Source organism: Pezoporus wallicus, unplaced genomic scaffold, assembly GCF_028554395.1.
Source record: "Pezoporus wallicus isolate ANWC-B61680 ecotype Strahan unplaced genomic scaffold, APGP_CSIRO_Pwel_v1 contig_8542, whole genome shotgun sequence".
Lineage (NCBI taxonomy): Eukaryota > Metazoa > Chordata > Aves > Psittaciformes > Psittacidae > Pezoporus > Pezoporus wallicus.
The window spans coordinates 5,497,812-5,520,537 of NW_026640148.1; the positions used below are offsets into that span (position 1 = coordinate 5,497,812).

The 22,726-nt window shown below is 44.0% G+C and overlaps 3 protein-coding genes across 6 annotated transcripts in view; 1 reads left to right on the plus strand and 2 right to left on the minus strand.

Annotated features, from left to right (window-relative positions):
• The window catches only part of FANCD2 (FA complementation group D2), a 39,626-nt gene extending 29,648 nt beyond the window's left edge, over window positions 1-9,978 (minus strand). Inside the window, exons 1-10 of the mRNA XM_057417756.1 lie at window positions 9,791-9,978; window positions 8,986-9,102; window positions 8,318-8,385; window positions 6,782-6,885; window positions 6,103-6,163; window positions 4,947-4,999; window positions 2,732-2,810; window positions 1,851-1,975; window positions 822-909; window positions 42-146 (exon numbers count right to left, since the gene is read on the minus strand). Coding sequence (XP_057273739.1) covers window positions 42-146; window positions 822-909; window positions 1,851-1,975; window positions 2,732-2,810; window positions 4,947-4,999; window positions 6,103-6,163; window positions 6,782-6,885; window positions 8,318-8,385; window positions 8,986-9,102; window positions 9,791-9,869 — 879 coding nt within the window. The 5' untranslated portion in view covers window positions 9,870-9,978. The remainder of the gene's footprint in view (window positions 1-41; window positions 147-821; window positions 910-1,850; window positions 1,976-2,731; window positions 2,811-4,946; window positions 5,000-6,102; window positions 6,164-6,781; window positions 6,886-8,317; window positions 8,386-8,985; window positions 9,103-9,790) is intronic.
• Window positions 9,979-10,698: 720 nt separating this feature from the next.
• Window positions 10,699-15,441, plus strand: EMC3 (ER membrane protein complex subunit 3). Its single transcript, XM_057417708.1, has 8 exons — window positions 10,699-10,926; window positions 11,059-11,116; window positions 11,868-11,961; window positions 12,618-12,722; window positions 13,398-13,479; window positions 13,630-13,709; window positions 14,293-14,375; window positions 15,198-15,441. The coding sequence occupies exons 1-8, from the start codon at window positions 10,772-10,774 to the stop codon at window positions 15,324-15,326; spliced, it is 786 nt and encodes a 261-aa protein (XP_057273691.1). The 5' UTR covers window positions 10,699-10,771; the 3' UTR covers window positions 15,327-15,441.
• A 4,337-nt stretch (window positions 15,442-19,778) lies between these two features.
• Window positions 19,779-22,726, minus strand: part of USP4 (ubiquitin specific peptidase 4) — a 35,445-nt gene continuing 32,497 nt past the window's right edge. For all 4 annotated transcript variants that reach the window (XM_057417507.1, XM_057417508.1, XM_057417509.1 and 1 more), the window contains 4 exons: window positions 22,062-22,211; window positions 21,272-21,375; window positions 20,053-20,141; window positions 19,779-19,929 (listed from right to left, as the gene is read on the minus strand). In XM_057417507.1, coding sequence (XP_057273490.1) covers window positions 19,828-19,929; window positions 20,053-20,141; window positions 21,272-21,375; window positions 22,062-22,211 — 445 coding nt within the window. In that variant the 3' untranslated portion in view covers window positions 19,779-19,827. The remainder of the gene's footprint in view (window positions 19,930-20,052; window positions 20,142-21,271; window positions 21,376-22,061; window positions 22,212-22,726) is intronic.

The following is a 22,726-nucleotide window of genomic DNA, read 5'->3' on the forward strand; positions in this document are numbered from 1 at the left end:
GGATTATACAACTTACTGGTCTTTAGAGCAAAAGACTGTACCTCTACTGCATCTGCTGCTTTGACATTATGGAGGATGAATTTTACTACTACAGGCAAATCTTCCAGTTTTACAGAAGGAACAATGGTCATGGCAGACTGCCGCACCTGCAGAGAAAGCAACACTGGGTCAGCTGTAAGACCATGGTTCACAGAAACAGTTATGTTAGTGGGAAGGAATATCTGAAGAATTATAGTCCAGCCTTGTGCCCAAAGCAGGAATATTGTCAGTACTAGATCCGACTACGTAAAATAGTACTTAATGCACTCAAATGAACCAATTTTATTCTATACATAAGAAGCCTAACTGCAATAAGTGCACCAATCCAGCATGCTTAGAAGACCCAGGGCCTATCACGTCTTCTCCTTTTCCCAGCATTCTGCAGAGAAAAACTATGATCATGCAATTATTTAATCACCAGTCTGCCTTTACTTTAAATATAGGAGTGGTCAGTGTACTTTAAAAAGAGAAACCGTGACAATAAACAGGTTTAAGACAGACAGTACAAAATCACTGCAGCAGGATAAGGTGCTTTTGCATTTGCTAAAACAGGGGTGTTTGAAATTTCTGAATGTGTACTGTAACAGCTAGAAAATGCCTCTCTGCTCCTCAATGAACAGTTTGAGCTTCCCTGACTCATTTTCCATTTCAGCAAGCTCAGGACTTTTGAAGGTCTATAGGAGTCAGACTTAGCAAAATACTTTGAACAACCTAACAGTTCTAGGCGTTGTGCTGCTAAGCAGGGGCTGGGTTCTGCTCAGCTGCTCAGTAGAAACTCTCACCTCAGCCATAAGACCTGCATCAAGATCCAGACGAGAAAGGGCATCCAGGATTGGAACTGTCAGCCGCCTGCCCTGTTTGAGTAAGCAGCTGATACACAAGGAAAAGAAAACAAATAAGCCTCTTAATAGAGCCATAAATGGATCTCTAGTAAATGATTCCAAAAAACCTCAAACTAACAATGTATGCCACTGGTATCATAGAAAACTTGTTTCCTAAATTGTCATTCCTCCCTGAACATGCCGAATTGTGATTCTGTGGTTGCTGATCAGAAACAGATAGGAAGAATCTACTGTTTTTCAAATCTCATAAAAACAGAGAACATGGACAAAGGTCTGGTACAAGCCCTAAGCAAGAACTTTAAAACTGGAAAGTCCTGGGTTCACAATGAATAGAAAAAAATAGTGAGACTGCTGGTATATGATTTAATCACGAACATGACTTGGGCCTGACACCTTCTAGCCACACTTCTGTTCCATAGACAGGCCACCAGCAAAGTGTAAATGAGATTGCCACATTCAAGCCAGGGATTGAATCCTCCTCATGTGTGACCTCCTCCCCAGTCAAAGGATTTGCTCTAAGAATTGCAAACATGTAATGAAAGGCACAATGGGTCCAACCAGAATCAGTTTCATTCATCATCCTCTCCCCAGCACTGGTCAACAGGAAACAGTAAGAATTGGACAAGTATTTACAAATGCTTCCTACATAAACTGGTCTGGCTTTCTAGCAAGCTGTGGTTTGGCACCTTCTTGACCAAGGGACTGCAGCTCAAAGTCAAGACTAATGATTTTTTTTAGATAGAAGCACTTGCAAAGCATTTTGACCTCTATTTAAGAGCGTAACACAACAAATTATATGTCCTCCAGTACTACCTTTCCCCGAATGTTACAGAACAAGGTTGCTGTCCTACTACTTCAGTCAGTCCTGGTATGACCAACATTAATGCACAATGCTCTTTTCTGCTGAGTGCAAGGGGAAAAATAAATCAAACAACAAAACAGAAAAGTCCCAAACAGAAACATTTGTACCTGAGCTCTCTGGCAACTTCACTTTGCTGGGAATCCTCCAGGATCTCGGGTAAACTGGTGATAATATCATGCTGGATTGGCACTGGAGAGACACTAACCAGCTGCATTAACTTCTTGACAAGATCCTGAAGACCAGAAGAATACTTGTAAAATGCTGAGACTCACTGTGAGCAAGTGGTTCCTTAGTAAAGCAACATTATGTATACAAGGTCACTCTAAGTCATTTGTCTGGATTTCTGCTAACTGTCCCTTAAATCATTGTCCCATTGAAGTTGTGAATAATAGCACATACTTTTACAGAATAACGACATTTTACAGGTAGAATATCTTGGTGAGCAAAGGAAAATGGGAAACACAACAGCAAACTCCCCAGTGTATAGTGTGACTTCTTGATGCAGTTCATTTTCATTCTGGGACTCACGTCCCAGACTTGACGCACTTTTCATTCTGGGACTCTCTAGGAAGAGCCCTCCAGTACAAACCCACAGAGACCAACTAACTAGGGAAAGAAGAAGAAGAACCATCAAAGCAGGAACACATCTCCAGACACTGGCAAGTAACCAATATCTCCAGTTAAAATTAAACAAGGGGGCTTGTAACTTCCTACGAGCAAAAGCTTTCAAATGGGGTCAAACATGTGGACACATGTGCACAGATACATATTTTATGAAAAAGGAGACTTAGAGCAAGGGAAGAAGAAGGGGATGTTCAAGTAACTGAAAGCAATCATAATAAACCAGAAAGATTTAAATCTCTCCTTCAGCATGTGAATATGAAGACATCAGCTCTCATTAGCATAATAACTGATCTCATCTCATCTGAGAAGCATTCCAGAAGCTGACTGGAAAGAGCCTACATGTGATTGCACTGTCAGTACCCACCTGGCTGTCAAGAACCTTGTCAAGCCATTTAAACTGATTGATGATGAGCTGGGGAAAATCTGTTCCAAAGGTGCCCACGCTGAAACAGCAGAAAGTGAAACACAGATTAGTTGGACCTACAGACACTCAAAAGCTTTGCTGCTGCTCAGCAAGACCATGAGATGCAATTCAAATTAACCAAATATCAAAACAATTCAATGAAAATATCATTAACACCCCTACAGATTTTAGCACCACCCAGGAAGAACCCTACTTATTACCGGAATACTAGCAGGCTGTTTCAATACACCGCCAACAATCTAAGTTAGGGTACAAAAAGCAAAATATACAATGTGACTTTACTTCAGATCTCCTGTGCCTCCTACCATGAGAGTGGCTACACCAGCTTAGTCTAAAGGTCCTCTGAGGCCAGCATCCCTGTTCCCAGCTGCAGTCAGTATTAGATGATTTTGGATAAGTTTTGTGTAACAGGGCATTCAGAGAGCAATCCTTTCACAGAGTACCCATTCAATCTCCAACAATGAGCAGTTCAGCAAGTCTCCAAGGCAGAAGCTGGTACCCACTCCATGTGTGCTATCCAGCAGCACATTTATTCTCCCTTAATTTCCCTAAGCCTTAAAAACAAAACAGAACCAAAATACAAAAAAACAAAAAAAACAAAAAAAAAACAAACAAACCAAAACACAGACCCCTGTGTGTAATTTCTAACCTCTACATTCTCCAGCACTGAATTCCACAGGGTGGAAAAGCCTGAAATAGCAATTCTGGTTTTTTTGCTTGCTGCCTTCCATAGTTAAAAACAGTGGCTAAACCTTCCTCAGTTACCCTTCTTAAATCTTTCTTTTACAGACATCTGCCATTTCTCTGCTAATCATCTCCCTTGAAGGCAGGCAGAATTCTATTCTATTTAGAATATTTTTCCCTACTTACATAGAAACTGCTCTATTAGATTTTTGTGACAGCTTGACCAGAAGTGCATGCAACATTCAAAATGTGATTGTACCACACATTTAAAGTGACATGATGTTTTGCATTTTTCCCAGCTCCCTCCCTAGTCTTTTTTTCCTGCTTTGTCTATCGCTAAGCATGGAACTGATGCTAAAGAGTAAGAAACAAAAAGAAGCATCCATACAAGACACGTTTCCTCAAGGAAAACACTGAGTTTGTCATTGTCTTTATACAATCAGGATTAATTTTAGTCTGATTTTTTTAAGAAAACAAGGTTTATAGAGCTGTGCTCAGACACCCTCCCTCTTCTGTAACTTCTGGTCACACTGGTCTGTGAGCACAGATGTAATAATAAGCTGGCTGCTGCCAAGTCACATGAATAAACCAAGTTCTCCCTACCCTTCCCACACGGAGTCAGTACATTGCATGTCCTCTGTCCAGGCACTGACTGGCATTAAGGTCTACAGGTCAGATGTGGGAGAAATTGGTGGGTCAGTACAGCTGTGGTTACAGATTAGTTGTAACAAATGTTGTTTCTTCTCCCATAATTAAACAAAACAAAAATCAGTAGGAATTCCACTGAAAAAACTCTGTTGTTCTTTACAATTAGTTTTAGACTACATTATTTGGGGAATTTGTTACCATAAATTGTTCTCTCACTTTTCATTTCCTTTTTCATTTACAAAAAATCTGAGCAATCAGATCTCCATGGACCATCCTCCTTCTCCTGCAATATGGACCACTCTCATTTCTTCCCCTCCCATCTTTAACTGGTCATTAATGCATAGAAAAAAACAAATCACTTCATTCTTCTTACAATCTAACAGGAGACAAGTGTAACAGCATCCATTTTTAAGAGCACATTTAATAGCTTGAACACAATCTGCATTTTTAAAAGGAGGTCTGTTTGCATCCAGCAGCCTCCTAAAACTGCCATCCACTTTCACCTTTTTCTACATCATGAAACACTCCACGGTCCCTTTGCTGAGATACTTCCCAGCTTGTGCCAATAGCTATTAAGACTGTAATGAATCATGAGGTATGTCTGTATTTCAGCTTTTATAAATTTACCTTCTGCTTTATGCACCTACAAGTTTAAAACCACGGTACCTCACAGATAATTTTGCACATGTATGAAATAAAAAAAACACATCAGTGAAAATATCCATTCAGGTAAATCTGAAGTAACTGTTACAGTCAAAGAGCTGCTGATTGTCCAAAAGAAGAAATATCATTTCAAGGCAGAAGGAAGAGAGTCTAGACTCACATGTCAAAAAAGAACTCGGGGATCTTTTCCAACAACAGTGTTATGACAGCAGGCTGGAAGAAAAGCAAAAGGACAGCATTACAATGATGACTTACTGCTTGTGCTGCAGAACTGCCACCAAACCTGATCTTTCTCAAAAGATTAAATATGCAGAGAATAAAATACTCAAAAGGACCAATATAAGTATTTCCTGCATAAGAAATCTCTTGCCAAATGCCAGAAAGGAGGCATACAGCCTGGAAAGGGAAACCCACAAATGCTGAGGGTGATATAAACTATCCACATTATCTAACAGAATCAGGGCATAGGGGCAGGATGTCAAATTTCTCTGGAAGCACTCCCTCTCAGACGCAGCTGAGTTGCTTTCCACTACACAGGAATCTAAAGCATCAACTTTAGACAAGATTGAAAACAAGGCCCACATGCATTTGCCATTCCCTCTGAGGGTCTAATTTCCTCTTCTCCCTCCCCCACCCTTAATCATGGCCCAAATGCAATTCCAAAAATGTATTTAAGACAAGAACTCGTAAAACATTTTAATTATGAGAGGATTTAAATCCACAGCTGCTTAGATTTCCCATGCCTTGGCAAGATATCTGTCAACTTCCATATACCTCTGAACGAAACTTGCATAGAGCTTAACAGACCCTGCTGTTGCCAGCAGGTTGCTCAGCATCTTGCCCATTTTTAAACACTCCCAAGGTTCAAACTGCTCCAGTAATGGGGTTTCAATCACCTCTCTAGCCTACCTGTTCTAGCACTTAAAGGAAACATTCTCCACAGTGGAAATGTTTATATACTATCACAATTTCCTATGGTTGACCTAAGCTGTCATGTCTCATCCTGCCCCCGTTCACCTTTGACAAGAATCTGACTCCATTTTCTCTATACCAGGCAACCACGTATCTGAAGACTACAAAACATCCCTTAACCTTCTATTTTTAAGACTGAACAAACCCAATTCCCTCTGTCTTCTTGCCTGCCATGTGCTCTCTGCCCTGAGCATCTTTGTATCTCTGAAGGAACAAATCAGACACTAATCCAGATGCAGCCCCATCTGCCTCACAACGAGTTCTATTAATCCTCTACTTGAGAAAGCAAAAGAATCTCTAAATAAATCAACACCATTGTAAAGAGCAAACTAAAGTGCCCATACCTGTAAGATCTTAATTCCCAGCAGCAGTTTAATGAGGCTGTCACAATAAGAGTGTCGAGTCCTGCAAGATGAAAGATTCCACCACATTTGCAATAAAAACATAAAATCATAGAATGGTTTGGGTTGGAAAGGACCTTAAGATCACCTAGTTCCAACCCCCCTGCCATTGGCAGGGGCACCTCTCCCTAGACCATGTCATCCAAGGCAAAACATGTTTGGAGAACAGGCTGTAGCTCTTCCCACTACACATACACACACACACACACACTTAAAACTGCCCTTCAGCTCTCAACAAGGTTACTCTCTACAAGACTAATGTGAGATGGAAATGCAAAAGCATCTGTGGTCAAGCTGCCTCTCCTGGAAAAACTGTCAAAAACCAGTTGACCTTTACCAGCCTTGTCAAATTGTTTTTCCCCTGCAGAATTTGATTCTTGCCGTAAAATGCCACAGAGACCAACACATGCGACAGGCAGCCAGTAAATACCTTGACTTATCACTTTAAACTTACTGCTGCTGAATAGCAGTGTATTACACTAGCTACTTCTGCATAAGAAACAAGTTTCATTGTGTATCAGCTGGAGCTATGGTCTTTCCCTGCACTCTGCTCAATGTTACATGGCATTTAACTAGACACTGGCTCTGAATGAAGGAGAAGACAAAACACATGCTCTCTGACCTTGACCCCTCGGTCTGTGTGGGAGCACAGGGCAAGAGACAGTTCTTGAACTGGTTTCTGTCCTTGATGTGAGATTCCAAACCACTAATAAATAGCTTCAGAACCTGCAAAACACAGAGAAGTTATCCACTTCCTGAAAAGACAACCCCCTCAACTCCTGTGGTTTAGGAACAGATGATGAGGACAAGGAAGAGCTAGCCAGGGAACTGCAGACACACAGAAACTGGGCTGGAAGGAATGCTAGATAATACATGAACTCTAGTCTAAACCATTTCCAAAAGGAAACACCAATTGTTCTACAAAGTAACTCTAAAGCAACAGTCTTATATTTTACTTTCATTTAAAAGAGGTTTGCCTGTCTTTCTGTTCAGCTGAGACAGCAACATTTGATGTAACAAGAACTGCACCCAAAAAGCAGTTGCAGCATTTGATTTGCAAATCAAATCACTGGCCTCAGGATTCTCACGCTGGGCTTGACTGGAGAGGAATATCACACTGGCAGTTTTACTGCTGCCACCTCCAAGCCAACACAAAACCAAACACAACTTCTACTAGAAAGATAAGTAAATGATTTTTCTCTCTTAAGAGTCTCTGACTATTGAATAATATTGCCAATGAATTACTTTGACAGGGCATGATGGTGGAAGTACAGAACTTTTGCTTGGAATTGTGCAAAACCAATCTTGGAACATTCAGCCGATATAATTTTCTTCTTGGCAGCTGGTACAGTGCTGTGCTTTGGCTTTAGTCTGAGAATAAGTTGATATTATACTGATACAAGATGTTTTAGTTGTTGCCGAGTGCTGCATATACAGAGTCACAGACTTTTCTGCTCCTCACCCCAGCCCACTAGCAAGCAGGCTGGGGCTGCAACAAGCTGGGAAGGGACGCGGCCCAGAGAGCTGATCCCAACTGGCCAAAGGGACATTCCAGACCATATGGCATCATGCTCAGCATATAAAATGGGGGGGGGAAAGCTGGCTAGAGGCTGCTGCTCAGGAACTGACTAAACATTGGTTAGTGGGTTGCGAGTGGCTGTATTGTGCATCACTTATTTTGTATGTTGCATTTTTTTTTGATTGTCACTATTTTCCCTTCCATTTTTGTTCTATTAAGCTGTATTTATCTCAACCCAAGAATTTGAGCTTTTTTTTTTTTTGTTCCCTCCAGTCCTTTCCCTGATCCCACTGGGACAAGGAGTGAGCAAGTGGCTGTGTGCTCTTTAGCTACCTGCCAGGTTAAACCACAAGCACGCACATCAAGGCTGGCTTAGCAAAGTCACAGGCTGGTCATCTCTTTCTGACTGTTCAGACCTAACAGCTGAGATGAGACAGAATAGCAAGACAATGGGACCAACTGACTGGAACAGCAACACTGACAAAATTAGAGAACCTGGACCACAGAAACTCAAGATATACTGCTGTGCTCCATACTTTTGTATGGGACTAGCATAAACAGGTAGCTGCATTTGCACCTTTTGCTACACAGCAAGCAGCTTTAAAGCTGGCTCCTGCCAAAGCATAGTCCGCTACTCACGCCTGGGTAAGTTGGATGCTTCTCCAGGGCCAGGCAGAGCTTCTTCTGGAAAGTCATTTGATCCACAGCTAAGGAGAAAGTTTAAAAAGAAAATAAAGAACCAGACCATACAACATCGTAACAACTGGTACACTGAGTACAAGCTCTCAGGCCCACCTGCCAGTACTTCTGCATTTGTTTTACTGAGAAGTCCTGTCAGCAAAAGCCTGACTGGCATTACCACTTATGCTTGTTCCAGTCTGTCTTTAGAGTAGCTCATAGCACTAAAGAGGCTTAATACACAAATTTCAAGGGCCTTGCCCGAGCTAAAAGGCAACATGTTTGTTTTCCTATTTCAAGGCTCCTGCCTCTGCAACTCACTACTCATCACAGGTGCAGTCTAATCTTATTTCATATACCCCCAATAATCTTTCAAAAGCCTTTTGACTTTGCATGTATACACCCAAAAAGTTCCCATAATGAGTTTAGGTGATGCACTGAATTCAGCAGGAACTGTGTAATTCAAAAGGCATGTAACAAACAAGAGGCCAGGTGTAGGTTTGCTTGAACTTTGGAACAAGCTATCTCAAGTATTTTTGCATTGCAAGTAAAAAAGCATCTTGACTTTGTACCAGTCATCTTTGCAGGTTTTCAGACACAAGCAGAGAGAGCAAATGTTAAACTTGTACCTATTTCATTCTGTCCCTCCCCAGCTTTCAGTACAATTCCTGATGTTCTAATGAGCTCTTCAAATATTCCTTCAGTCTCCACTTCACCAGGGGCAGAAATCCGCGACTTCTTTGTTTCTGAGAAAACAAGACACTTTACATCAAATATACTTTGCAGTAAAAATAACAAGGACCCTTCAAATAACTAATTAAAAATTAACTTTCTGGTAAGAAACTAGAGGAACACAGGGAAAACACTTATGGGACCAGAGTAACCAACTGTACTGCTATTTGACAGCAGTCATTACCCAACTCAGGTGCCAATGCACAGATCCTGTAAAGCAGTTGTCCCTGCAGCATGTCACCGGAAAGGAACATTTCTTACCCCTTTAGGTGATCCATAGCTAAAGACAGCTAAGGTACACCTGCAGTGGCATACTCCCATGGGAGACATACCCACCAACAGATTATGAGCACATACTTTCTTCTGGCCTGAAAAGCACAAATTTGATATAGGTTCTCCCACTGGACCCCTCTCTTGAGTATCAACCCACCTGCTAAAGCTTCAGCTACAGAGAGAGGTTATCATGGTTTGATTTACAGATATCATTTTTGATCAGATGAGATTAATCTGCAGACTCTGAAGGGAGTGAAGCTCAAGACAGCAAACAATGAACAAAGTTATGAGAACAGAGAGGCTAAGAAAAGATACAGCACTGCTTTTAGTGTTGTTTTATTGTGACTTTTAAGTATTTAAAAAACAACAGCATCATTAACAATTGGCATCACCAAAACTGTCATTTTGGCCTTCTGGATAAGATAATACCTGAGGACCTAGTCGGCAGATCTGCCTTGCCATTCTCTCCAGAAACCTCAGCTTTTGACAGCTTCCTTTTTGAAACCATGGTAACAAAACCTTTGTCGTTGCCTATAAAAATGCAGGAAAAAGACAAGTGAGCAAAGCAGATGTAACTTTAATTCAGATTTTTGCAAGCAAATCTAGAATGTGTCAGTGAATAGTGAAGGGAAATGCTTCAGAAATTGCTCACAGAAAGGCAGATTGCCAGGTTAACCAATACTGGCGCATTTTTCACATTTTTCTACTGCTGAGACTGAGATTTTAGAGCTGTTATGTTTACATAGTAGAATACATCACTTTTTCTAAAATTCGGTTCGTCATAAAACAAGGCTTGGCTTTGAAAAGCAGCGTGGCCTTCGCCTGCCCAGCCACACTAGCTGGCCCCCGTGCTCCTAACCAACTGCAAGGTCAGCTCTGTCAACACAGACCTCCAACAGCTTGCCCTCTTCAGGTGGGTGGCGGTGGTTGAAAGGAAATAACAAAGCCTGACTCACCTTTAAAACCTAAAAGAAAATGCACGATGAGCCTCCAGCAGCTGTTCGGGGCCCGAGGAGCAGACGGGTGGGGCAGGAAAGAGCGGAGCGCTTAGCTCTTTACTGTGCCCGTGCCCGTGCCCGTGCCCAAACGTTTAGGCAGTTTCGGTGTTTACTGCAGAGCAGGGAGACCCCAGGGCGGGCCGGGGCACGTCGAGGCTCAGGCACCCTCGGCCCGTCACAGCAGCTTCGGTGGGAGAGGCCTCCGCCTGCGGAGAGCCGCGCCTCGGCGGGACGCGCCACCGGAGTCGGCTCCTTGAGGAGACCGGCCCGCGCTTCCCGCCACCGGCACGCGATGACGTCCATTCCGGCGGCGGCGGCGGAAGGGCTGGTCCCGGAAGCGGAAGCGAGGCAGAGGCCTGGGGCGGGCGGCCCGGTGGCGGCCGGAGCCGGGCCCAGTGTCGGTACCGGCAGGATGAGTGAGCCCGAACTGCTACTGGACTCCAACATCCGGCTATGGGTGGTGCTGCCCATCGTCTTCATCACCTTTTTCGTGGGCATGATCCGGCACTACGTGTCCATCCTCCTCCAGAGCGACAAGCGGCTCACGCAGGAGCAGGTGTCCGACAGGTCAGCGCCGCCGCCGGGCCCCTGCCCCTTCCTCCGTGCCCCGGCCCGGCCCGGCCCGGTGCGCCGAGGAGGCAGAGTTGGGCCCTTTGGCGCCTGCGGCCGCGCTGCTAACGAGACCTGCCTCTTTTCCAGCCAAGTCCTGATTCGGAGCAGAGTCCTTCGGGAAAATGGAAAATACATTCCCAAACAGGTAGGGAGAGGCGCGGGTGGCTTTGTGCTTCGCAAAGAGGTAACTCGGAGGCGCGCAGCCGCGGCAGTGGAGGGCCGTGGTTCGAGGTGTTCTTGCGTATCCCACGGGATCAGCCGGCCCGGCTGGGGATCTCCCCGTCCAGGAGTGTCTGGAAGTGCAGCCGGGAGCAGATGCACCAGGAGACATGGTCACAGGACCACTGCACGTCTTTTCTCTCGTATTGATGTTAGCTTCCACTACTCCGTGTTTTAACTGCATGCTACAATGAAATCTGTATCCAATCCGTTATGTTTAGTGTCTGCCAACAGATATATAGAGATTTAATAAAAGCTTGGGATAATGAGGTAGTCGTACAATGTCAGCAGTAGTGCTTGCTGAACTAAAATTCAGTTGCTCATCTTGGCTCAGTTGCTGCCAAATATCTATATTGTAAAATTCAGAAGTCACTTGGAGGGAATGGAGATGTCCGAAGTACCAGTCAGTATCAGTGGTGAACCAGTAAAAACTTTGCAGAAAGCACTCAAAGCTCGTTAATTAACGTAGATTCTTATTTAAATAATTCTTAGAATTAAGAATTTTAGAAAGAGAGCTGGTGCTCTGGAGCCAGGGAAACAGGAGTAGCTTTAGAGCATAGGGGCAGTGAAGTACATCCCCAAGAAAGATGGATGTGTTGTGAAAGAGTTCATCAGATATCTGCATGTCCGAACAAGAAATAATGTTTCTGTCCTGTCATTTCTTCTGGTGCTTTCAGTCTTTCCTGACCCGGAAATATTTTTTTAATAACCCAGAGGATGGATTTTTTAAGAAAACGAAAAGAAAGGTAGTGCCTCCTTCACCAATGACAGGTACGTTAAGGTACCATCAATGCTGCCAGACAGAAAAACTCTTAACTTTCTACCAAGGCAGGAAGGTGAATCAACTATGAGAAGAGCTCAGAGAATGTGAGGGAGAGGGTGGGACTGTGCCACTGGGTTTTGGGGAGGAGGAGGGAGTGAGATCCCCTCTTTGGTAGCAACGTGTCGCTTCATTTTGCTTAACTTCAGCCTTCAGCTACCTGCAGCATTTCATGAGACCACAAGTACCTCAGTGCTGCCAGAAACGGGAAGTCCTGCTCTCACTCATATCCTTATGTCAGCTTTTTGCACCAGCAGGACCTTCTCTAAACGGATGCAACTTATTAATGTGGCCAAAGACCTCAGCAGCATACTAGCTAGATAGTTAGTTGTCTCTTTTTTAGCTAAGTGTGCCTACAAAGAGGTCAAGCAAGTTCAGCGATCTGGAGCAAGGGATGGAGTCAAACACAGACACAGCAGCTGAGCTCAGACATGGGAGAAAACACACCACCCTTTTGAAAGCAGCAGCCCCCATAGATCTGGGATAGATGGTGGGACAGGACTGTTACCTCTTACACAGTTTCTTAATTAAAATAGTTGACCTTGGTGAAGTAATGTTTCCCGTTATTGCGATACACTGCTGCTACACATCGAATCTGTGATTGCAGATCCAACCATGCTGACAGATATGATGAAAGGGAATGTAACCAATGTTCTGCCTATGATCCTCATCGGTGGCTGGATCAACATGACATTTTCAGGATTTGTCACAAGTAAGTATCTGGACTAACACATCTGGTGTGTTTCTGATGATGATCTTGAGGGTCCGGGCTGTATCAAAGATTTGTTCCTCTATCTGAAAGCAGTCGACTGGAAGCAGCGTGAATGTGGCTTTCGGTACTGCCACTATTTACTCTGTGAGCTGCACTGATTCTCCTGCCTCATAGCAAAAGGAGGAAAAAGAGTTTTCAGAGTACTGGCCACAGTCACAAGAAAACAGCTCATATATTCAGGAACAAGTGTAGTCACAAATCCAGTATTTAAGTTTACTAAAACTGCCTAAACTTCAACTTGATAGAGTAGATTTTCCTCTCAATCTGTCCTGGGAGTTGGTTACTGTGTAATGCAGGATGTACACATGAAAAATATTTGCTTAAATGGACAGTTCTGTTTTTTTTTTTTTTTCCTACTGTTTAGGTGGTACATTTTGCCTCAACAAAGACATTCCCCTGAAACACTACCTGTGAGGGTTTGGTCATTGGGTTCAGTTTCAAAAAGTCTTTTCATACCGATACAAATAGAGAACTAGAGGTTTTTCAAAAGTACCTGTTAACCTGATGTAGTCTGAATGCAATGCATACAAATACTAGATTTAATAAAAGCACTATCTACTTGCTTTGCAATTTTGTAGCATCACTTTGTGAAACTGGGCTCTTTTCATCCTGCAGCAAAAGTCCCATTTCCTCTGACACTGCGTTTTAAGCCAATGTTGCAGCAGGGAATTGAGCTGCTCACTTTAGATGCGTCCTGGTAAGCCACGTCCTCAGCAAGCAAGGTCAAACCATCACTTGGAAAATGTTGAATGTGTTAATAACCCTTGAATGGTCTGTGCATGCTTCTGGAACGAGGTCACAAGCCAGCTTTGAGCTGAAATCAACCATGCTTGTTCTGATTTATCAGGGTGAGCTCTGCTTCATGGTACTTCTTGAATGTGTTTGGACTCAGAAGCATTTATACGCTCATCCTGGGCCAAGATAATGGTAAGACACCATAATTTCTGTGAAAGAGCTGTTTCTCCTTCCCTGGAATGACTTCTTGAGGGAGGCTGGGGAAGTATTTCTAAATTTCCAGCCAAAAAGCTCTTGAAAGCCTCTCGCACATCTGTGAGGTTACTCTCAGGTTATGGCCAGGTTTGACACACCTGCAGCAGGTATCCAAATCTTCTGTACCAGCTGTTGGCAAACGTCTCATGAACTTCCATGGTAACTGACCCATGTTTTCATTCACATCAAATCTATATGCAGACATTTTGCTCTCAGGCTTGCTTTTAGTTTTAGTAAGTATCAGTTTTAAGGAAAAACAGAAAGATTTTTTTAATGTTAGATGCAGGGCAGGACAGATACTGTTTCTGGAGGTACTGGGAATGTGGAAGACCATGTTTTCCTCAATTTGCCTGCATATTTATGGTGAATTTAGCTGAGATGTAGGGGGTGGGAAGACGACATCTTGCGAGAACTCTTTCTGGCACATGAGTATTGTCTGTGTTTCTGCAACTTCCTATAGTTATAAATGAGCCTGCTGTTTAAATGACACAGAAATCAGCCTCTCATTTCTCTTTTGCAGCTGCAGATCAGTCCAGGGTGATGCAAGAACAAATGACAGGGGCAGCAATGGCCATGCCAGCAGATACTAACAAAGCATTTAAGGTACTATATTCCCCCTTGCATTCCCAGTTGCTGTGAACTTGCAGGATGGTAGGCTGTATGTAACTTGGCCTCTTCCTGTGTCAAGTAAGGGAACTGCTCTGGCTTACTACTCCTAAAATTAGAGCTTGCCCTGGGTCTGGCAGAGCCCCAGTATCCTGAAGTAAACCTGACCATTCCTGATGCAAAAGGTGAATTCATGTGCCACTGTCTGCTTTGGCAGAGGAAGATTTTTTTTCATTTCTCTCGAGATCTAGTTCCAAAACAGAAGCTGACTCCCAAAAAGTTGTGTGGAAAATGAGTAGCAGGGGACATGATTCTCATATTTAGGATGAAATTCTGGTTTTGGGCTGCTGTGAAAACCTGGTGCAATGAATAAAGCACTGCAGGTTCAGGGAGAGAGTTGCTTGGAGAACAGTCTCATGAAGCACATGAAGTCTGTGATCAGTTGCAGAATTTTTGACCTGTAACTGTTTTTATCAAATGTCTCTGCACTAAATAATTAACCACAAAGTACTTGAGTCTCCAGAACAGAATTGGCTGTTTTGAGACAGCTGTTTAGAAGAAATGGAAAATTCCAGGTTAGAGGGTTTCCAAAAGCAGATAATGTAGTTTTTCTAATTATTATGCTGTATTGACCAACTATCTAATACCCAATTAAGCATAAAACACTGATTTCAGGGAGCTGGCAGGATTGCCAGGTTTTTAACAGAACTTGGGTTTTGTTGCAGTTTTTAGGGTAAGCACTGCTTTGTGTAGTTCTTGTGTAACTACTGTAGCGCTGTGTTACTCTTCTTTCTCTTTCTCTGTTTATTGTCAATGCAGACGGAATGGGAAGCTTTAGAATTGACTGATCATCAGTGGGCCTTAGAAGATGTAGAAGAAGAGCTCATGGCAAAAGACCTCCATTTTGAAGGCATGTTTAAGGAAGAACTTCAGACCTCCATCTTCTGAATTTGAGAATATGCTTTTGTCTCTTCTTGTAAAAGTAATTTGAAAAGAAATATGTTACTTAAAATTACATAATGTATTTTAGAAAGGCTGGGAATAAAAGAAAACACGTTCAGAACTGCAGTTACCTCACTTTGATTTGAGTCACAGGACTAAGGATGTTTTATTTAAGCCAAAGGCTCTTGATGTGGGTTCTAGCTGGGATTCTCTTTCTCTTCGTGGGAAATGTATGCTGGAGAAAAGATCTAACATTTCTAACAGACAAAGAAAAGCTTGCTTAAAGAACTTAAAATGTCTCAGGGGCACAAGTAGTGCCCATGGTTCTGGTTTTAACTGTTTAAACAAAGGCATAGCTAGGTATCATTTGCTTTTGAACATCGTGTTAGCAATTCAAAACTGACCTGGCGACAACGTAACACATTTCAACAGAAGCACAAGGATTCAGTTTCTGAAAGCAGTAGTTGGCCTTCCTCTCTGTACTCTCCTGTTGCAATAATAATTGGTGTTTGAAGCTTTCTCAGAAGAAAACAAAAGCAAGAGGGAGGTACTCACCACTTGCTCACAGCAAAGCACAGGACAGCTCACCTTCCTCTCGTATCTGAGCCTGCACCCAGTGATGCAAAATCCCAGCTGTTTTCACCTGCCCTGCTCAATCTGCTAGTGAACACAACGGTGGTCACAGGGGCAACTTCTAGTCCCGTCTTTGCTGCTTTCAGCCCTGGGCAGAGCAGCTCCCGAGAGGTCTCTGGGCAGTAAAGAGCCAGAGGCGGCATTTCTGTGCAGAGGCAGCAAATACACAGACTATTTCCCCATTAATTTAATCCCTCCCAAGTCCATTTACAGACATCTTCTATACAGAGCCCTCCTGCCTGCCAGGATATACACCCAGCAAAGGTGCCTGGCTGTTCCCTATGGTCCCTGTTCAGTTACTTTGTCAGGTGGGGAAAATAAACACCTCAGTTTAAGCCTCCTGCAGTCTTGGGACTGCAGTACTTGGGACTGTAGAGAACAGAAAGCAACTTCTGGCTTGTCCTTCTGCAGGAGCTATTCAGATCTCTCTGCCCTAGGGGAAAGAGTCCTAACCTGGGGAAATGCTTAAACAGAAGCTCTTTCATACTCTTTGGCTGTTATTTTCCCCAACCTCTATATTTCCCAACCTTTTTTGGGGGGTAAAATTGCACACCCTCTTCAAAGCAGGAGCTGACCCAGGACTAAAACACAGTCTGTTTTCTGTTCTTACCAAATTCATCCCCGCTCTGAACTGGAGCCTGAGCTCAGAGATGCTCTTTTCTGCCTCAAAGACCTCTTTTCTGAAAGTTCACAACTGCTTCTCTGACAATACAACTTGTGTTTCAGGTTATTTCTCCCTCCCTTTTGCAATGGGAATTTCACTTCATTCCCTCAGCGTTATTGCATAAGCTGTTCTGCACTGACACACAACACCCCAACACCTTCAGTCTGAGAGATGCCACTTTCCTTCCCCTTTGTCCCATGATGGGTTTCATGCCATTCTGGGGAGGTCAGCATTCCATAGCAATGCTTACCATCTGCTGTTCTACATTACAGCTCTTCCAACTCTATCTGAGGCTCCAACTATTATTAGGCTCCTATGCTGGTGGAGCTTTGCGTTTGAACAATACATTGCATTTAGCCTCAATTTACTGGTTCCATGACAGTATCTCCTGATACCCCTGGAGATAATGGACAGAAGGAAGACATGGCTTCCCCTAAGACCTGCAGAGGAAGAGGAGTAACATGGAAGCTGCAGCCAAGGCTGCACAGTGCCACAGAAAGGCAAGGGGAGGCTTTGCTACAGCACCAGTTATCAAGTAACACAGCACCACAGGTGAGGAAAGCTAATCCTGAAGTGAGCATGAACTTTAAGGTGTACAGAGCAGTGCAGGCAACAGCTGACTTTCTCTCAAATCCCTCCTGGCAGAGCAGGAGGGGTTAGTTTCACAGGACTTGCCCTCCCCCAGCCAGAAGAGCTCCTGCAGCACCAGGCACCTTCCAACTGTCTCAGGTCACACAACAGAAGCTGAAAATACAACACAACCCAGTTTCAGTGCAAACCACTCTTTAATTTTCCTCTTTGTACAATAGAGCCAGCCACTTACAAAGTGCTAGTCTAAAAAACAGGTCTGGTATTACAGCACACACACACCAGCCAAAGCCCACCAGCTCAGGGGCAGAGAAAGTAAGAGCTAGGCCACTTTTTCTGCAGTACAACAGTCTGTTCAGCATTTGGGCATCAAGGATTTATCCCCACTGATGTGTTTGTTGGTGTCAGCACAGGTGAGGAGATGAGGATGAGAACAACAGCTATTTCAGATTAGGTTTTCTTTTAAAAAGGTCTTTTATTCCCCTCCCTTTCCTCTCCTCCCCATTTTGGAATGCCCATGTAGTTTTCTTTCAGGGTTAAAATGAACAAAAACATGCTGATAAGAGTAATTCAGTGCAGTGCTACAGCTTAAAAATTGCTTTTCAGAAGCTCCCCTCAGTAATATGTTAAAAAACAAAAACAATCACAGAAATACAATATGAAGAGTTGTAAAAATCCCAAACCACCCCCAAACCTGAACAGCAGAAGCAATGAAGCAATTAGGACCTCAAAATTTAAATTTCAATGCTTTAAAAGCAAAATTCCACAGAAGAGGATCACAACACTAGTGTGCCAGCTAAAGACAGCCCTCCTCTCACCTTTCAATGCCCCAGCCAAGGGCTGCTCAGTGCCCCTCCTCCTTTCCCATCGCTTAGAGCAGAACACAACAGTAGCTGACTGGGATTTGCTCAGCTGCAGCACAGCAGAGATGCAGGCACAAGCACACAACAACTTCCTATGGGGCTTGTCACCAAGAGCTGGAGAAAAGGGAGCTGAGCTGAAATACTGGGAGTTAAATGGATGATTGCTGTTCCACTGACCATCAGAAGAGAAGATCACTGTCAGCAAAGCAGCCACAGGGACTGTGCACAGAGGATTGAGTGGCACTAAACATGCATTTTGGGGAAAAAGCAGGGCAGTAGCCTGTTTTAACCTTTTATTCTGTCAACACACTTGGCTCCAACAGGAAAACCCTCCTGTTTGGTTCACCACCTTGAGCAGGATCTTTTCCTGAAAAACACAGACTAAAGCTCTAAATTCTTCCCATTTCTGACATTGAAGACCAGCTCTTCACTGAGGACTGACCTGATCTAGTGCTCACCAGAGATCCTCATTCAAGAAGGAAGCTGGGCTTGTGTCTTACAAGTAACACAGATGGTAAAGGAGGACAGAGGGAAGAACATTTGTCAGTTGTACTGAAAGGCTGGAGTGGAACTACTGAACAGCTGAGGCAAAGGGAGACCTCGGACAGAACCATCACAGCTGCAGCCTCATGGAAGATGATGGGGTGCAGGATCTAAAGGGCAGTGCTCAAGTGAGGAGAAGAAAGGCTGAACGAGCAGTCAAAAAAAGATCCAAAAGTCACAAGAGAAAAGGCTGAAAACTCATACAATTCATTGCGCTGGGCTGTCATCCTCACAGGTGACAGCTCTGGGGACACATTGCTGAGCTTTGCTGGAGAAAAAGCTCCAAAAAGTCACATAAACAAGCAAAGGAGGGCAAGAACACTGCCACTGCACAAATCGTAGCAGAAGTGGTAGAGGCAGAAAGTGCTTACAGAGCAGCCTGGAAGCAAGGGGTGCACAAGGTGGATGAAAAGAAGTTGCCCAACCGTGAAAAGATGACATTTTCTCTGCAGAAGAATGGGAGGCAGAGCAGCTGTGTCCTGTGTCACTGTGCAGATCAGCCTGAACACATACCATACTATAGGCAGGTACGATCTGCTTCTAGCAAAGTTTGCTACATTACAGGATTCAGTGTTTGCACAAAAAAGGCAGTCAGAACTGCCCAGAAAGCCTTAGATGTATCAGTGAAGGGTCTCAAGAAAGAGAAACATTTGCTGCTTCGCAAGGTGACCAAGGTACAATGGCAGAGACCACAACTGACAGGCCAGATGTACAGAGATTTGAATTGAGTTCCCAGGCAGGGTGCAGCAAACTGCCCTGACACCAGCATGGCCCAGCACCAACACCACAGCCAGCAGGACACACACACCCACCCCCCCCCCAAGATTCACAGAATCATATGCCCTATACTGCTCCCCAGGTCCCCACGAGGCTCAGCTGTGAGCTGGCCTCCAGCTCAGGCTGTGCTCTCCCAATCTCAGCTGCAACTCTCAGCCACAGCCCCAGCTCAGCCCTGGCCCCTGCCTCTAGCCACACAGCTCAGCCAGATTTTAAAAATAACTTTATTGAAGCTCCAATATATATTATTTTTGGCCTCTAAATACCCAAGTATCAGCACCTGGCTCTCCAGTGCTACTCTGCAACCCCCAGCACACAATCTCTCAGTGCTAGATTTTCTGCTTGACTCCTACAAGAAGGAAGAAAAAATTTCAGGTGCCTCAGGCATGGCTTTAGAAGAGCAACCGCTAATGTGGTGGCTGAGTGCTGGAGGTGATGCTTAGTTGGTATCCATGCCATCATACTCTTCTTGGGGAGGAGATGGGGCAGTATGCTCCTCACTGCTTCGGCGCTGATAAAACAGCACATACGCAGCTTTTGTCTACCAAACAAAGAAGAAAACCACCTGAAACAATCCATACAGCCTGGCTGGAAACATAATGCCCAAAGCAGGAAACTACACTTTGAGCACACACACAAGACTGGCCTCAGGCCAAATACTCACCACTATTTGGTCTTCTGAAGCCATCGATACACTGCTGTCATCAAAATAGTACCACTTGTCATTCACTTTGTTCTTTGCGTAGGCAGTGTCTGTCAGGAGAAGAAACTGCACCTCAGTGCTCCGGTGAGGACTGGCAGGTAATGCCAGGCCAGCTGCGCTGCTCAAGACTCAAACTGACTGTGCATGGGAGGTCAGGAGCCAGCTTTGACAACAACTACCCCAAACCTAGCTCATCAACATACGCATCTTCTAGAAAATGTTAGCCGGTCCGTCAAATCTAGAACCGTGTTCCACATGCCAGACTGATCCCTGATAGCAGAGATACAGGGCAAAGAAACTGAGGAAAGAAACCAGTGTTTTGTTCATCCCCTTTGAGCCAGAGCTTTCCCAAGCAGTTTAAGACTGCATTTTCACATTTTTCAGATGAAAGTTTTCCATTGGTGACGGATCTGATCTAGTGCTTGCAAGATTCCTGACTCAAGAAGGAAGCTGGATTAAAGTCCCACAAAGTCTCTTCCAACAAAGACTTCAGTGACTGATCTCCAATCTCAAACCACATCCCTCTTCAGCTAATGCTATTCTACAGTGGCATACCCTTAAGTTGAGCACATAAACTGCCAAATGAATAGGGTTCATCATCCTCTCACAGTAAACCACTTCATGACAAGCATATCCTCTGCTCTGTCTTCCTGGCCTATGCACAATTCCTGCTCACCAGACCTTGTGTCTCCACTGCTGAGGAACCTGGCAAGCTCCTGCTTGGCTGCAGGCAGTCTCTGTTCTGTGACACTGCACCCACACTGGACAAGCAGCTGCCCTCTATCTAGCATGCTTAAGAGCAAGAGGCTAAGTCTTGGAGCTGAGCTGACAGGTTACACTGAAGATTCTCCCCAGCACTCGCCAATCAAGCTCCTTTCCACAGTTTCACATTTGGCGTTGAAAAATCTTGACTCCACTCATATACCGGGGAATACCACTGCACTATAGATTACTACAACCAAGGTCCCACAGGCATCAGTCAGATCTTGTATAGCTGCAGCCTACACAAACTGGCCAGCTGCTCTGCAAATCCTAATGGGAAGGACTCAATCTCCAAATACAGAACACAGGTAAGTTTTGTCTAGACACCCTTGGCAAGGGCTCCTGCAGGTCTCCAGTTCACAGAGCTCTCTCTTGCCTACATTTCCTGTGTGCAAAGGACACAGAAGCAGTTACTCACAGTGGCCCACTCCCATGGCTCCATAGTGATTGGAAACTGCAATGAGGTCGTAGACATACGAGCCTGCTCTTGGGTCGCAGACAAATTCAGACATGTTTAAACCCCTGAAACAAAAAACAAAAGTATCAGTACACCAGTAACCAGTGCTTTCTAAAAAGTAATGCATGATACCTGTGAAGCTCTACAAGACAAGCCACATGGGTAGACAAGGGCTGCACTCTGCTGGTCTACAGCCAGATATTATTAGTGTAAAGACAAAATGTGTTAGCCCTCCCACACAGGGCAGGTCCTGATAAATGCATCAAGTGCTGCTAAAAGATTCAGAGGGAGGTGCTGAATAAAATACATTTCAGAGTATCCCTGCATAGGCATGAAAAGTGAGACAGGAGTAGTAAGGAATACTCTTCATCCTGCAGCAGGATGCTGTCAAGCAGCAGCAAAGGAATGAGGAAGGCTTTCACTTGTACTTGCGCAATCCTCAGTACAAGTGCAGCTCTGCCCAACAAATTTGCTCTCTAGAAGTTCTTTTGGTTCAGCAGAATCACATGGTTCTATCCTAATTTCAGAAGAAACAGCACCTGCTGGCAAGTAGTGTTCTTTGAGATGTGCATAACTGATTAAGGTTAAGAAAGCAAAAAACCACCAAACTCAACTCATGCCTGCTGTACTGCAGTTGAAACCCAGAACACAGAGTTGTTCCAGTTACAGCTTTAATAACATGCCTGCCCCACCAGTAACACTGGGAGATTTCTCTCAACCAGGCTCTTCCTACTTGAGGGAAGAATCCTACCTGATAGGGAATTCCACAACAGTGTCAAGTTTATCCCTCCAGTATCTGCTGTATGAGAAACGTTTTAAATGCACTACCAAAATCCTGGGCAAAGACCACAAATCAAACTTCTTTGTGGCCTGTTGATGTTTCTTACAGTTAGGGCAGTACCTGTGGAAGGAGTAACAAACAAGGAAATGAAAGACTACATTAAATGAAAAGCTTCTGGCCTCCCATTAAGAAATGCCTCAACAGCACAGTAGTCTTTTGCAAATAAAAGTATGGCTTAAAGGTCCCACTGCTAATTGCTATTGACCCAGCTCAAACAGGTAACAGCTGCAAATACACCTATAGCATGCAATTGGAAATTAACAATAAACACCTACAAGTTATTTTCTTACACAGCTAGCAAGCAACATCCTAAGATCTCCTGCACACACAGTAATCACACTTCGATCACTTAGGATCTGCGGGCCAGGACTGGTTCAAGCTAGAAAAAAATAAAGGGGGATTAAACCTTAAGGTAGCCACATGCTTTGACCCTTTATTACCCCAACTGCTTCCTCTGACACAGTCTGGAAGACACATATATGCTGGGGAATTAAAAACTGCTTGATCTTTGGAAGCTACATGCCCACGGCTAGACTTGGTTTTTTGGTTTTCTTTATAGTAAAGGCAAGAAGCAA

Excerpts from the sequence above, each read along its gene's own strand:
- EMC3 (XM_057417708.1), top strand. The coding sequence starts at position 10,772 with ATGAGTGAGCCCGAACTGCTACTGGACTCCAACATCCGGCTATGGGTG. Across the intron at positions 10,927-11,058 it reads CAGGAGCAGGTGTCCGACAG|CCAAGTCCTGATTCGGAGCA; the intron begins GTCAGCGCCGCC and ends CCTCTTTTCCAG. Across the intron at positions 12,723-13,397 it reads ATTTTCAGGATTTGTCACAA|CAAAAGTCCCATTTCCTCTG; the intron begins GTAAGTATCTGG and ends TTCATCCTGCAG.